This window comes from Lissotriton vulgaris, chromosome 2_1 (assembly GCF_964263255.1).
Source record: "Lissotriton vulgaris chromosome 2_1, aLisVul1.2, whole genome shotgun sequence".
Taxonomy (NCBI): Eukaryota; Metazoa; Chordata; class Amphibia; order Caudata; family Salamandridae; genus Lissotriton; species Lissotriton vulgaris.
Window position 1 is genome coordinate 379615989 of NC_141687.1, and position 15196 is coordinate 379631184.

Below are 15196 nucleotides of genomic sequence, written 5' to 3' on the forward strand. Positions count from 1 at the left end.
TCATATGTATGCGTATGAATTATCCCATAAGCTTCACTTAGAGACAATTTCGATACAAATAGTTCAAAATTGAGAATCCAGACTTAATAATCTTGCTGTTCAGTATCCTTTATTTCAAAATTAATATTTCCGTTAAAATGCTTCCAGCACACGACTTGCCGACACATGTTTTGTCTTTTTCAAAGACTTTTTCAAGGCTGGAATGTCAAAACATGCACCAATAAATATACTTCACACGAATATACATTTATACAAGACAAATAATATTTACAATAATATACATGTGTGTTATTCTACACATTCTATTAGTAGACAATACACATAAATATACACATATACATTATACGATAAACAACATGACAATACAAAGCATGTCACACACTGGTTGAGAAGAATACCTAATTATGATATACATGATGTTATAAAATCCATGTGTACATAACATAAGACATAGACCCAAAGAATGCCCAAGTGTGGACATGAATGTTGAAAGAAGGTCAAACTTTGAACTATACATATTAAGAGTATAGAACAGGAAGTGATGAACTACACCCAAACGAACCAGGAAGTAAAAACGCCAATGGTGCTACTTACGGGATACCAGGATTATTAGATTACTTTGGTAAGTGTATGTTCTTAATGGTTACAGTGGATAAATCACTAGGTATACGTCTTGTGTGACGGCCAGTTAATAGGTGTGTTGTATTGCTACATGGGGTCGCAACTTACTATCCATATGCAAGAATAAGGCGGTGTGGTCGCTTTCGGTACCAGTATTAGCGAATAGGTTTAATTTCAATTGATCTACTTTTTGTTTGGAATCTGTTACAGGCCTCAGAAAACGGTGGTGATTATGAAAGTTGATTTGTATTTATGACCAGGCTTGGTCTATACATGGTCCTGCTGAAGCAGATACTTACGTTCATGGTGGGTTACTTTGTTTATTTGACATCTGCACCAATCCATTGGCGTTTTCACTTCCTGGTTCGTTTGGGTGTAGTTCATCACTTCCTGTTCTATACTCTTAATATGTATAGTTCAAAGTCTGTCCTTCTTTCAACATTCATGTCCACACTTGGGCATTCTTTGGGTCTATGTTGGAAAGTGGGTTATTGGTAGGGGCAAATGTAGGTCTGCCACTGGCAATAAGGCCACTAACACATGATAGGACTCAGAATAGGTCTTAGAAAAGTATTCCTTTGCTCAACCCTTGGTAACGTGGCTGCGAGCAGACAGGCTTAACTTCAATGACAGGTATGTAAAGCATTTAAAAACACCATTTCAGTAAATAATTAAGACACCACACAAAATAAAAATCCAACACCAATTTATAAAAATAGGTAATATTTTTATCTTTTAAATGACACCAAAACTAAAATAATCCACTGTAGGGAACTAGAGATATGAATTTTTAAAGATTAGTCACTTTCTAGTGCTTAGAAACCAACAGTGCCCCTTTAAGTCATTTCGTTTTCTCTGTCAGGGACACACCTTTATACATTGTTCTGAAGAATTCTCACCACTGTAGTGGGCCGCCTTCTTCAGCAAGCTGGGTCCAGTTAGAACACCTTCCTGGCGTTCTGCTTGCGGGTCCAAAGTATCCAACACACAATCCAAGGTTCTGGAATCTCCAAGAGGGTCCTTGAAAGTGTGAAACTTCAATGTCGCAATCCACTTGAACAAAACCCTAACAAATCCACTGTACTCCAGGGTTGGAATTCTTTGTGGGGCTGTTCAGGTGTGAGCTCTGTTAACCTGTAGCTTGCAGGGAGTCCACTCTTAGTCCTTTGGCAGCAAGGTAATCCACAGGGCTGCAGTTTTACTTGGTGCAGTCTTCAGAGGTCAGGCCTTAGAGTTCCTTGCACACAGCAAACTTCGGAGCAGGGCACTTCTTGCTTCATTCAGTTCCAAGCAGCAGATCTGGAGGGCTCTGGCCGTCCCAGATACTTATTCAAAATTCTCTGGGTCAAGCACCAGGTCACTGCTAACCAATGAGAGCAGGGCAACTCCTCCTAGTTATGACCACATCCGGTGGAGTGTGGCATTTAGTTTGTCCGAGAGTGCATCATCCTTCCAAATCCATAATGGCTGATTTTCCAGCAAGGAGGTAAGAGCTGGCTAAACACACCCCCTGGGATATCTCATTTCCATGGATCATCCCAGTAACATCTGCAAATTCCTTTCTTAAGACTAGTCCTGACTCTGGGTCACTACTGTCAAAGTGGACTAAAACCCACGCCTCTAAAAACTCCTTTTATAAGGGTGCGCCTTATAGATAACTGACCCTCCACCCCTGGAATACCTAGGGGTGACCCTGGGGGTCCCTAATATGCAAAAACATGGTAGATTTTTAATTTTTAAGGGCCCCTACCCCCAAAGTCGAGTTTGGGCACAATTTAAGGTTTAAAAACTGTCCTGACCACCAGTGCAGCTTTTAAACTGACCTCAGGCTTCAGCACTGCACACATGCTGGTGCAGAGAGTCTGCTGGCCTCTAAACTGCCATGCCCCAGGATACTGGAGACTTCTAGGTAGTTTCAATCCCCTGCCCTATTACATACTAGGGGCTTAGGTGGTAGGTCATGCCAACTACAGGGGTACCCCACCATACTAAAGTGTAGGTTGGGTGTCTTAACTGCGTTCTAATGTGTTCCTTTTGGCTTGGCACTGGCCCTGGGCCTGGTTAAACAGAGCCCAGATTCAGTCAGAGTCAGTTACCACCAGTTCCAGTCAGCAAAAAGTTGAGGGGTGCCCAGGGCACAGGATGACTTTGCAACAATCTAATAGTCTTATGTTATGTACACACATATTTTATGACATCATGTATATCATTAGGTATTCTTCTCAACCAGTGTGTGACAGTCATTGTATTGTCATGTGGTTTATCATATAATGTATATGTATTTGTGTATATTTATGGATATTGTCTACTAATATAATGTGTCTAATAACATACATGTATATTATTGTAAATCGTTATGTTGTCTTGTATAAATGTATATGTGTATTTATTGGTACATGTTTTGACATTCCAGGCTTGTAAAAGTCTTTGAAAAAGAAGAAACACGTGTCGGCAAATCGTGTGCTGGAAGCTTTTTAACGAAAATATTAATTTTGAAATAAAGGATACTGAACAGCTAGATAATTAAGTCTGGATTCTCAAATTTGAACTATTTGTGTTGAAATTGCCTCTAAGTGAAGCTAATGGGATAATTCATACCTATAGATCTGATTTACATGCTGAGGACTAAATAATTATAATTGGTGTGCTGTAAAACCCTAATTTTCTTCTTGCATTGGATGCACATCTAGGTGTGCTCACAACACCGATTAGGTAGTAGGTGTTTAGGGTGAATCTAGCACCCGTTTTGAACATTGTAGTAGACCAATCATATTTTCCCGCAAACTGATAAATTTAACTATTCAATTGAATGTGCGGACATTTCCCAGCTAGGGAACCCTACTACCTATTTGTTCATGATCTAACAACAATCCCACATCTACGTATGCAGCCTTATTCAGAGCTGATGTCAATAAAGTGAGTTGCAAATATTGAGTCCCCAAATCGTGACTAAATTTTAAAACCCTCCTAAGCTCCCATTGCAGTATTCATCATTAAGCGTTTCTATGTTGAGAAGAGTCTCCGGGACAACCTTTCATCAATGAGACCCAGACAGTTATACTTGCTTCCCAAATCTACTTTATAGAGCTTGAAATCCCACTTACAGCATTTTCAGCTGTATTTATCAAACCACACTATCTTGCTTTAGTGAAGACTTAGGCACAATTACTACTGCAATACAGTTATAAGCATAAGAGCAAATGTTGAAACCCTCCACCAGGAAACAGCTAATAGTCTGCTCAGGGATAGGAATTAATCCAATTTGCGGTGGAGCCCAGATGCCTCCAGTGAAAATGGTACTAAACTCAAGGGTAATCACTAGGAGTCTGTGCCTAAAGAAACTCCTCAACCTGATCAGCCGCCTAGAAGCAAACAATTTAATTCAAGCCAGAGGGACAGATTTCTTCAAAAAGTGCTGTTTCGTCAAACATCGATACATCTAGCGCTTCACAGAAGCTACATGCCTTCAGGTCACATTCCAGCCATAATAAGGACTCCAAGATTGCACCAACAGTAAGTTTCAGCCAGCAATCATCAACTCGACCAACCACATTCAACTCAAGCCTTTTTCTTTCCATTTTTTAATTTGATTTACTGATCATTCAGAACGAAAATGCACACAGGCAATGGCAAACCATGAATTCAGACTGCACAGGGTAAATAGGACACTAAAATATAACTTTAGTTATCACAAAAAATTATATATGACCATCCAAGGAACGTGGAAGCAATATGGACTGAGGAAGTATGGACAAACCACCATATGATGTAGTAAATTTCAGTGTGCAACAGTGTTGCACTCCCACCAAAATCAGACAAGTAAGGAATGTTTTGACACAGCAATACATGCTGTCAAACAAGCTTTGTGCAAATAGTAGAATGTTTGAGTGTGTTGAGCAAATACACAAATGTTCAAGATCACAACATACCCTTGGCAAAGCTTTAGTCCTCACAAAGGGAATGAAAAGCACTACATAAATGCCAGTCCTTTATAATACTATATCCATTTGGTTTACTGGGCATTACATAGCCATACTTTCCCATGGTAGCTGGATTTAACTGGCAGACTGTAATCAGATTGCCTGTTAGAAATTGTTCTAGATTGCAACCCAACACAAATGCACAATTAAGGGATATACAATGCAGTTCTGCAAGCATACAATGCTCCAGAGAGTTCTAAACTGGACATGAGATCGGTTGGCACAATGCAACGGATAGTACTGCAGATGTACATTATTATAATCATCTATCGTAAAAAGGTTAACAAGCAACTTCTTTTCACTATTACATTAGAAGTAAAGCCTCTACATTCAAAATGTTCAGCCCTCGAGTGGCGGAGGCAGTGTGAGCGTGAACAATGGGAAGCTATATTAATTTTAAATAAAAACCCCTAACAGTTAATTTCATCCGATGGCTGCTGATCACACTTCACCAGCCTCAACCTTGCAGTAACATTCGACTTGCCCAGTGCTGCAGTGGGACCGACATACAGTAAGCACCTAAAATAAAAAGCAAGCACCCGCGGCACCCTGACAGCGCTCTGGGCATCACAAGGCGCTGCGCAGCATCTCACCTGCTGACGGGGTGCCGTTCTGCTGGAAAGGTTTGTTGACTGCAGGAGCAGCTGCTGGAGCGGCTGGAGCTGCTGGTTGCGGGCCTTGTCCTGTGAATCACCAAGCACAGAAATGTCAGCAGTGAAGTGATACCAAAAAACTGAAGAAATCCCTCATTTAAGCTCCCCGTCAAAATAACAGTCACGGACCGCACACAGGGCAAAACGTCAAACCCAATTTGAAGCACAGTTCATCATCCTGAAAGGCACACTTCTCAAAAAGACTTCAGAATTACTGGCTGCCTTGAAGCAAGGAAAAACCATACAGTGACACAGCCATAACAGATGAGTAACTGCAGGGTTCTCGGGCAATATTCTATCCCATCCATCATGGCTGCCAAGGAAATCAGGCAAAAGAAATATATGTACAGCAAATGCATGCACGCAAAGCCTATCCTTCATCTTAAAGCCCTCTGTCAAATAATCTATACGTCTGGCGACTTGAGCTGAAATATCCATCCTGCAAACCAGGTGGCTAAACTCTGCATTGGGAAAAAAGGCAAGGATGGATGTCTCGGTTCAGGGCACAGTATTTTATGAAACGGTATAAGATTTCCTTACATAAACTATATTAATAAATGTCTTTTATACAGCTATTCATACATAACGCGCCTGCTGTTAGCAGATGATGTAAATAACCGGTACTAACCGTATCAAATTTATAGGTACTCAAGTTTACCAACCATGAAGGATGGAAGGCTGAGATAGCCTTGCACAGATTCGAACTTCATATGAAGATCATAGTAGATGTCAGTGAAAATAGTTAAACTTCAGGAGAAAGCCGCATTAAATAAGTGCAACGGGTCAGCAACCCAGCCCTAATAGGATTGACCTGATTCTAAAACAACCTGCATCTCTTCCCACCACATCCTAAAATAATCACAATTTACTACCGGGCAAGCACTCTCAATATTACCAAAAAAAATGCGACGAGGCCACCAACTCTGCAAAACTGAGGTCTCTTTAATTGCATTTCTCCCCCTCAAGTGCTACGGTCAAAACATTATTTCAGAGTTGAGCTCCTTAATTCTCCAGGTAAGGGCTGCAAGAGCAGTTTTCCCTCATTTCCCTCCATTAAGCTACTTCCCTCCTCCAGGTAGGCTGCACCGCCCCCCATCACCAATCCTCCCTATGCTCTCCTAATTTCCACACACTATGGGGAGCTATCCTCTATCAAAGATGACATCAAGCCTCACAACTGCTTCTTGGTCTCTTCCTAAAAAACAAATATATCTGCAGGATTTCATGGCGGAATACAAAACTGGGCGCAGTCTTTGACAGACCTGACCCCGTGAGAGCTTTGCCCCCAATCTAGCATCAGCTATCCCACATGGCAACACAGTTATTCAGACTATCCATAAGGTCATGGAGCTATTCTAATTAGGACTGGTGTGAGTGAGTGTGTGTGTGTCTCTCTTACAATTATTGCCCTTGCATTGATTCAGGTGCTCACATCTAAATGCTACAAGGTAACAGAGTCAATTTCGATTCACTAAGAACCAATTTTCTCTTGGTTTTTGCTCTTAAACGTTTCAGCCTTTTCCGTGGCTTAGGAGACTATAATTCCCTTTGGACGGCAAATTCTCCGACAACATTGAAATGCTTTTACACTTCATGTCGGCTTTTTGCTTCGATTAAAGTTGGCCCTATTGTTGTGCTGAAGAAAGTTAGGCAACAATCAATGGTGGAGTAAAGGCTTTTTCACCGGTATAGAAGAACATTTTTAACTCAAATGGTTTGAGTAAAATGCTGGCAAACGACACACAACCGTAATAGGCAAGAGTTACTTTAATTAAAAGTGATGGAGCAGCAAGTACATCACTGACCCAGAAAGCTGAGAGATATTAAGAATCCGAAGAATGGAATGCAATCCGGTTTTTGTGCTTTACATAATACTGTAACAGCTCTCCTAGTGGCTACTGACAATATCACAATTGCCACACTGATCCTCTTGGACTTATCAACCACGTTTGATGTGATTGTGCCATCCATCCTCCTCTTCGGGGTTTTCAACCTAAGAATCAGCAATTTTACTCTTAGAGCCTCTATACTTTCCTGAAGAAAAGAATGTATTCGGTTTCAAGGCCTCCTTTTTCTCTAGTCTTACCTCACTAAATAGTAGGATAGCACAAGGCTCTTCCTTGAGTTGCATTTTATTTAAGATATAGGTTTCCACCGTAGGCCCATTAATGTGCAGTTTTGGTTTCAAAACCACATAAGCGAACGAAACCCAAATTATTACCTCACCCAACAATCCTCTGGTCATTGAAGGTCAGTTCTCTAGCTAAATGGCACCTGCAGCTAAGTAAATGAAAGAAAACTATTTGAATCCAAATTCCAGCAAAAGAGGAATTAAGACATTGGCAAACCATCTCTAACTTGGGCATCTGTTTAGTGGCCAACTGAATTAGGCCCCAAGCCTATTCAAGTCAGTTGTGCCAAAAATCTTGAATTTTTCATTGATCAAAATCTTTTGTTTGCAAACCAAATAACCTCTTTACATCTACTTCACCGTTCTGTGAACCCTGAAAAAGACTTTAACACTGCTAACCTTTACCTACTAGTAGTTCAGGCAAACTTACATCTAGACTGGATTATGGAAACTATCTAGGATTGTGTGACTTATTTGGGGCACTTCAAATAACGCACCAGATCTCATCTTAAGTCTTCCACACAAAACTTCTATTTCTCACCACCTCAGGTAACCTCACTGGCTGCCAGTAAAGCATCAGTTGATCTTCAAATTTCTATGTATCACTCACAAAGCAGAATACTTAGACACACTCTCTCCGCCTACCCCCTAAACTACCCGACCTTTAGGTCCCCATTATCACAGACCTATGAAAAAGACAACATGCCCTAGTCTGCCTTATGGTATCGGGCAACTCTTTTTTGTAAATCTTTTTATTTAAATCAAGATTACAATTAGTGACATTAATAATCTCATACTATAATACCAATATACTACAATCACCAATTATATAGCGCATTTTTAAAATAAAAACTTTTTTATAATAAACTTCAGCCCTCTACCCCCCCACCCTGGCCAATCCCACATGGCAGACCCATAAGGAAAAAGATACAAAAAATTACCCACTCAACGGTTTCCTTCAGTGCAGTGTGCATTAATAGCATCACATTGAGCTTTATTGGCATTTTTTCGTACACTCATTTACATCATATCTGGGTGACTGATCAGGTACATAGTGAACGGCGCCCAAAAGTCTTTAGGCCTAGAGACCTTGGGTAGCTCCGCTGCATAAGCATTCAGTTGTTCCTTACAGAAAACAAGATCTCTAATCCATTTAATCAGTGTTTGGGTAGCCCTTGTATTCAAATGCATAGCTACAGCTCGCTTAGCAAATAGAGTGGCAATAGCAACTATGCACCGGTTGCACGGCTTGAGTCCCTTTAGATATCCCAGTAAACATATCTAAGGGGTGCAGTTGACAATTTCTGATATCACTTCAGTAAGTATCAGTACCACTCTCCCCCAAAACTTCGCTATCTCAGCACACTCTGAGGCTAGGTGTATAAAATCCACTACATCCTGCCCACATCTCGGGCATCTAGGGTCCTCTCGCAGCCCAAACTTTCTCCATTGTGCTGGGATATAGTAAACTTGGTGCAGATATTTAAAATGAATAATACGAAGATTGCAGTTAGTCAAATTCCCAGTTAGCTCACAGCAGACCTCCCAGCTTGCCTGGGGAGCACAAGCACAGAGTTCCATTTTTCTAATGCAGAAGAACCGGACCATTCATTCTCACGTTGAGAAGCGTTATACATTCAAGTGATTAGTCCCCTACTTTCACCACCACTCAACACAGCCTGTAGCGCCTTTAACCCAATTGGTTCCTGCAGGAAATTCGGACTTAAAGAGTGCACCGCCGCACGCAGCCTGGCATATATAACCCATACATTGCTTTGTATGGCTGTTCTGCTTGAAAATCATTTAGTTATAAAAGGGCCATTTCTGTACATATACCCTAGCTTGATAATCCCTACTGACTGCAGCACCTCCAATGCCCCGCGCTCTGAGATTCCCGGGTGGGAACCAATACGGAGGGTCTGATGCATATTTGAGGTCTCTCCCAGCTTGAGAGGCATGGGCGCTCCACGCGCAGACAATGCAACTGACTGGATTAATTTCCTTCCTATGACTTCCCTCACAATAATAGAATATTCTAGCTGCCAGTCGTGTTGGATGTGCCATGTCCTCCTCCACAGATAATACAGACTTATATCTGTTTCTTCAAACTCCCCCCCCCCCCCCCCCCCCCCCAAGTTCGAATGGGAAGGTCAGCGCGCTCCAGCTACAGCTCAGTTGTTTACCAGCCCATACCAATGACGCCAGACAGAACTGCAGTGTTTTAAAAAATGCTACGTTAAGTTTTATTGGGCGTTAATAAATAAGTAAAGAAGCTTAGGTAGTACAGTTATTTTTAACAAAGCAATTCTATCTGCCAGCGACAGCGGCAAGCGCTTCCAGTGTGCTATTTTCTCCGCAATTTCTGTCACTGCCCTCCCATAGTTCATTTTTAGTATCGTTTCCAGATCTCTGTGCACCCACACACCCAGATACTAACTACACTGTTTCCACAGACCAGGATAATCCATCGGGAATTGTGGCGTACTGTCTGTTAATGGAAGGATGGTAGATTTCGCCCAGTTTATTCCCAACCCTGATTGCAGCTCGAACAGAAAATATTCGTGCAGCAAAGTCGCTAAATGAGTAGCTGGGTCCTGCACGTACAGTAACATATCATCCGCACAGAGTGAAATGACTAATGGGCGATGTCTGAACCCTAGTGCGGCAACTGCATGCTTCTGACGGATTTTGCATGCCAACGGTTTTAATGCAGGCCAAATAACTTCGGCGACCGTGGGTATCCCTGCTGCGTACCCCTACAGATTGGGAATGAATCAGTCACCCAGCCATTGGCTCGCAACCTAGCGTGTGGTACGGTATACAATAGCCTTATCCACTTCAAAAAAAAATGGCGGCCTTTCCATTCTTTGTAACACCACAAACGTATGCCCCCATTGCAACGAGTCAAAAGCTTTTGTGGCAACTAGTAATACCGCCAGTCCTGGAGTGTCTGGGTCTAGGTGGTATTGTACAGAGTTTATGTACTGTTGATCATTTGGGGACAAATCCAGATTGGTCAGGGAGAACTAATTTTGGGGGATCAGCGGTTGCAACCTACATGCTATCAAAGATAGCGGCCCATATGAATCTCATTTGTTAGCCACCTTATGTGGCTTTAGAAGTGTAACCAGCATGGTTTGCCTGAGGGAGGTGAGGGGTAGTATTCCTGTCTCATACACCTCTGCATATACCTTCAATAATTACGGGGCCAGCTCTTCCCTATAGGCCTTGTAGAATTCACTGGGCAGCCCATCTATTCCAGTCGCCTACATGTGGGTAGGGCAATTATAGCTGCTTTAACATACTCTACATCAAACGGTTGGGTCAAGTACTCACACTGCCCATTCGATGACCACACCAGAGCAAGGTCTTTGAGATAGTTGTTGACCGCATCATCCAAAAAGGTCTGCTTGGTCCCATACAATTTAGAATAGAAGTCAACAAGAATTTTACCTATCTCAAGGGTGGAGTGCAGAAACACCTCACTTTCATCTAACAAATCTGTTATGTCTTCCGGTCCTCTGGGTAATGTTAGTTTATGTGCTAATGAGTGGCTAGGCCTCCCTCCCTCCCTATAATACCTTGCTCTGGACCTCTGGGACTTATGCATTATCTCCTGATCCGCCGTTTCGTTGTGTTCTGTGACTAACTCCCGTATGTGGGCCAGGGTGTCCAATCTGGGTTCTTTTCATAGTCACGTTTTAGCTTCTCAAAGTGTGCCTACACTTTCCACTGTGCCCTCATTTTCTGAGAAAAAGTCGCCAATTGCCTCCTATTTTGGCCGGAAACACTACATCTGTTCGGGAAGTTGGCTGCAGTCACATTGAAATGGAGGTTTGCTACACACATCAGTACCAATAACACTGGGGCGGGATCGGAAAGCGTTAGAGCAAAATTCTTAGCTGAGAGAGCCCAAGAAACCGCCTCCTTGGACACTAGCCACTAATCCAGCATGGACCATGAACCATGCACGGTTGATACAAATGTGCCCTCCTTCAGACCTGGGTTACGGGCCCACCATACATCCACTAGCCCCTCTGCAATAATCAATTCCCCCAATATCGTTGCAGCCGGTTTTCCTCGCCCATCCGCATTAGTAGTGCGGTCCAACCTAGAGTCCAAGGACACATTGATGTCCCCACCTCACATTGCCACCGATGGCGGGTAGGATGTGATAAGTCTCCATACATCATTGAAAAAAGCAGGGTCATCAATATTGGGCACGTAAGTATTAACTAGGAGTACACCGCATGGTTTTCATAATCAAGTGGCTTGCCCTGGGCTCTCAGAGCCCTGTCAGACCCTCGGCTTTGCTCAGTTCACCCTGTTAATTTGTTGACTCTCCCACCTCCATCTGTAAATCCATACTGCCCCAGAGGCGCAAGAATCTGGCCCACACACATCCGTTGTGCCCCAGAGCACTATATATAGTACAGCCCCAGGGGGGCATGAACCAGCCTGCGGGCGGGCTCGCAGGGGTCGGGTAAGAGGGATCCTTGAAAGGGGTGCAGTAATGTCTGTCACCTTGCGGCAATGGCAGACTAGCAGTATCAAACAGCTGGCCTGCCAGTGTAAGGGCATGTTTACATTTGTGCTAATATGGCGCTTGTGCAAGTCCCTCCCTCCCCAGCGCACCCAGAAGTGGGCCGCGCCCCATATGTAATACGGGCCCTGTGGGTAGATTTGCTCCATATATTATATAGTAAATGAAATGGTGCAGAACGGCACTCTTCATTTTTTGTTTGCGAGAAACAATGGAATTGCGCCTAAGTGTCTTTCGGCGCGAGACTCCTGCGCATTAAAACAAAGGTGCTCTAAAATGGAGTAATCTGTAGAAATATGTATGCCTCTTACCAGTCAATAGTAGGTAAAAGTCAAACACGGGGTGTAAGTGCCGTTAAGGCAGGGGCACAGAAAGTAGTTTATATGAGTGTGCGTGCAGCCCTTAATGACCCGAAATACTTCAGCAATGACCACTGGTGGCGACATCGGATTGATTTCGCAGACGCAGTCAAACCGTTTTATATGAAGCCATATAATGTCAACGACACAACCTTGTTTTACCCGGTTCCTACTCCTGGAATCCAGAGAAGACTAAACAGCCCGGGCCGAGCCACCGCCATTTTGCATCCCAAACACAGAAATGGAGCGGACCCACAATATTTTCACACAAGTGTGATCCGCTATCTACGATCACTGAAATGATTATATTTCCATTTGATCTGTTTAATGGATAATAAAATCAGACCTGAAGAGCACACACAGTAGTTGCTATAAAGAAACTGAATATTCATGAAGGCTTTCTGCTGGCTGCACGGATTATCATGAATCAAAAAACAGTGTTATTTAGCAAAAATGAAAAGATGCTGTGCAAAATGCTAAAACGATTGAGTAACAACCCAAAACATACTGAGATAATAGTAACCTTGGTGCAATTATTAATTTCCGGGGGACAGGCCGCACCTTTCAGCACCATCCTTCCAGATGTGTGGCACAGATGCAGGGGGTTACAGGGCAGCCCTATGGAGGTCAGGGTAGTGTTCGGGCACCCCTCATGTGCGAGCCTGGGCCCCCATGAACCCACTTTTAAGGCTTTGACCACACACAGGGGAGCAGGCACAGGTGGGCCTTGACGGATGCCACAGTCAATTATCATCACTGTCAATATTTCACCACAGGTGTGAGGGAGACATCCGCACAGTGCTTCATAACCCTCCGTAGGTCACAGGGTTAATGGCGCTATCCCATGGGGAAAAGTTTGGTGCAATGCTGATTTTTACAGCACGATTGCCTGGTAAGATTGGTTTTAGAGTTTGTATAGGTGAAACGTACTGCAAATGCTACTTACCAGTATGCATCTGTTCTTGGCATGTAGGGCTGCTGACATTCATATCTGTGCATAGATCGCCGCCTAGTGTTGGGTCCGGATGACTGCACATTGTTGTCCTGGAAGAGTCTTCGAAGTATCACGAGATAGGTGGCTCCTCCCCTGGACTACAGTGCGCATGGGCATCGCCTCCATCCCCAGATTGTTTTTAGCCATTGTGGCCGAGATGGAGTGAACTATGTGAGTGATGACCATGCTATGAGCATATATATGAATACTGCAGCTGCTACAGGCGCCGGGGAGGAGGGCGGGCGATATGGATGTCAGCAGCCCTACATGCCAAGAACAGATGCATACTGGTAAGTAGCATTTGCAGTTCGAGGCATGTGGGCTGCTGAATTCATATCTGTGCATAGAATACATAGCAGTCCTCCTATTATTGGCGGCCGCCCGTGCCAGCTGCAGCAGTTTGGAAAAATGTTTTGAGAACAGCCTGACCAACAGCTGCCTGCTGTTTAGAGTGCACGTCTACACAGTAATGTTTAGTAAATGTATGTGTGGTAGACCATGTGGCTGCTCTACATATATCCTCTAAGGGAATGTTCCCAAGGAAAGCCATAGAGGCCCCCAACTTTCTGGTGGAGTGGGCTCTTGGTGGAATTGTAAGAGTGCGTTTAGCCTTAGCGTAACAGATCTGAATACATTTCACGATCCACCTAGCGATACCAGCTTTGGAAATAGCGTTACCCTTGTGGTGTGATGCAAAGGCAACGAAAAGCTGCTTAGTCTTTCGAAAATCCTTTGTCCTGTCAATGTAGTACATTAGGGCTCTTTTAACGTCAAGGGTGTGGAGCATCCGCTCCGCCAGCGACTCAGGGTTTTGAAAAAACACTGGCAACTCAATTGTCTGGTTCATGTGGAATTGAGATACAACCTTGGGTAGAAATTTAGGGTTAGTGCGGAGCACCACCCTGTTAGCATGGACTTGGAAAAAAGGTTCTTTGATGGTGAGGGCCTGCAACTCACTAACCCTCCGTAGCGATGTAATTGCTACTAAGAAAGCCACTTTCCAAGTCAGAAACTGAAGCTCACAAGAGTGTAGTGGCTCGAAAGGAGGACCCATCAGCCTTGTAAGAACCACATTGAGGTTCCATTCTGGAGCTGGTGGTGTCCGTGGTGGAATGACCCTTTTGAGTCCTTCCAGAAAAGCCTTGATAGCAGGAACCTTGAAAAGTGATAGGTGTTGCCTATTCTGGAGGTACACGGCCATCGCAGACAGGTGAATGCGGATGGAAGAATACGCCAAATTGCATTGGTACAGATGGAACAGGTAACATATGATGTTCTGAATGGAAGCATCCAGCGGGTTAATGTTGTGGTTTGCACAATAAATGACAAACCGCTTCCATTTAGCCGTATAACATGCTTTAGTAGTGGGCTTTCTTGCCTCCCGAATGATGTCCATGCAATCGGGGGGGAAGATTGAGGTAGCCAAATTCTAGGACTTCAGGAGCCAGATCGCCAGGTTGAGCTGTTGCGGATCTGGGTGCTGAATGTCGCCATGGCTCTGCGTCAGAAGGCTGGGTGTGAGATGAAGCCTTTGATGCGGTACCACGGAAAGTTCCAGAAACGTGGTGTACCATGGTTGGCGAGCCCACGTTGGAGCAACCAGGATGAGAGTCATCGAGTGCTGCCTGAGCTTGCGTGCCACCAGCGGTATCAGGTGCTGGGGGAAAAGCGTACGCAAATCTGCCTGACCAGTTCATCCATATCGCATTGCCCTGCGATTGCGGGTGTGGGAACCTGGCGGCGAAGCTTTGGCATTTTGCGTTCTCCCTTGTGGCGAACAGGTCTATCTCTGGATGACCCCACCTTTGGAAGTACGGTTGGAGTACTGATGGATGTATCTCCCACTCGTGCAATTGGTGGCTGTGCCTGTTGAGCAGGTCCGCCATCTGATTGTCTTTGCCTGGGAGATGTTCTG

The 15196-nt window shown here is 43.8% G+C and overlaps 1 protein-coding gene across 1 annotated transcript in view; it reads right to left on the reverse strand.

Moving 5' to 3' along the window:
* RPA1 (replication protein A1) overlaps positions 1–15196 on the reverse strand; it is a 276446-nt gene that overhangs the window by 152421 nt on the left and 108829 nt on the right. The window contains exon 6 of the mRNA XM_086955196.1: positions 5195–5284. Coding sequence (XP_086811322.1) covers positions 5195–5284 — 90 coding nt within the window. The remainder of the gene's footprint in view (positions 1–5194; positions 5285–15196) is intronic.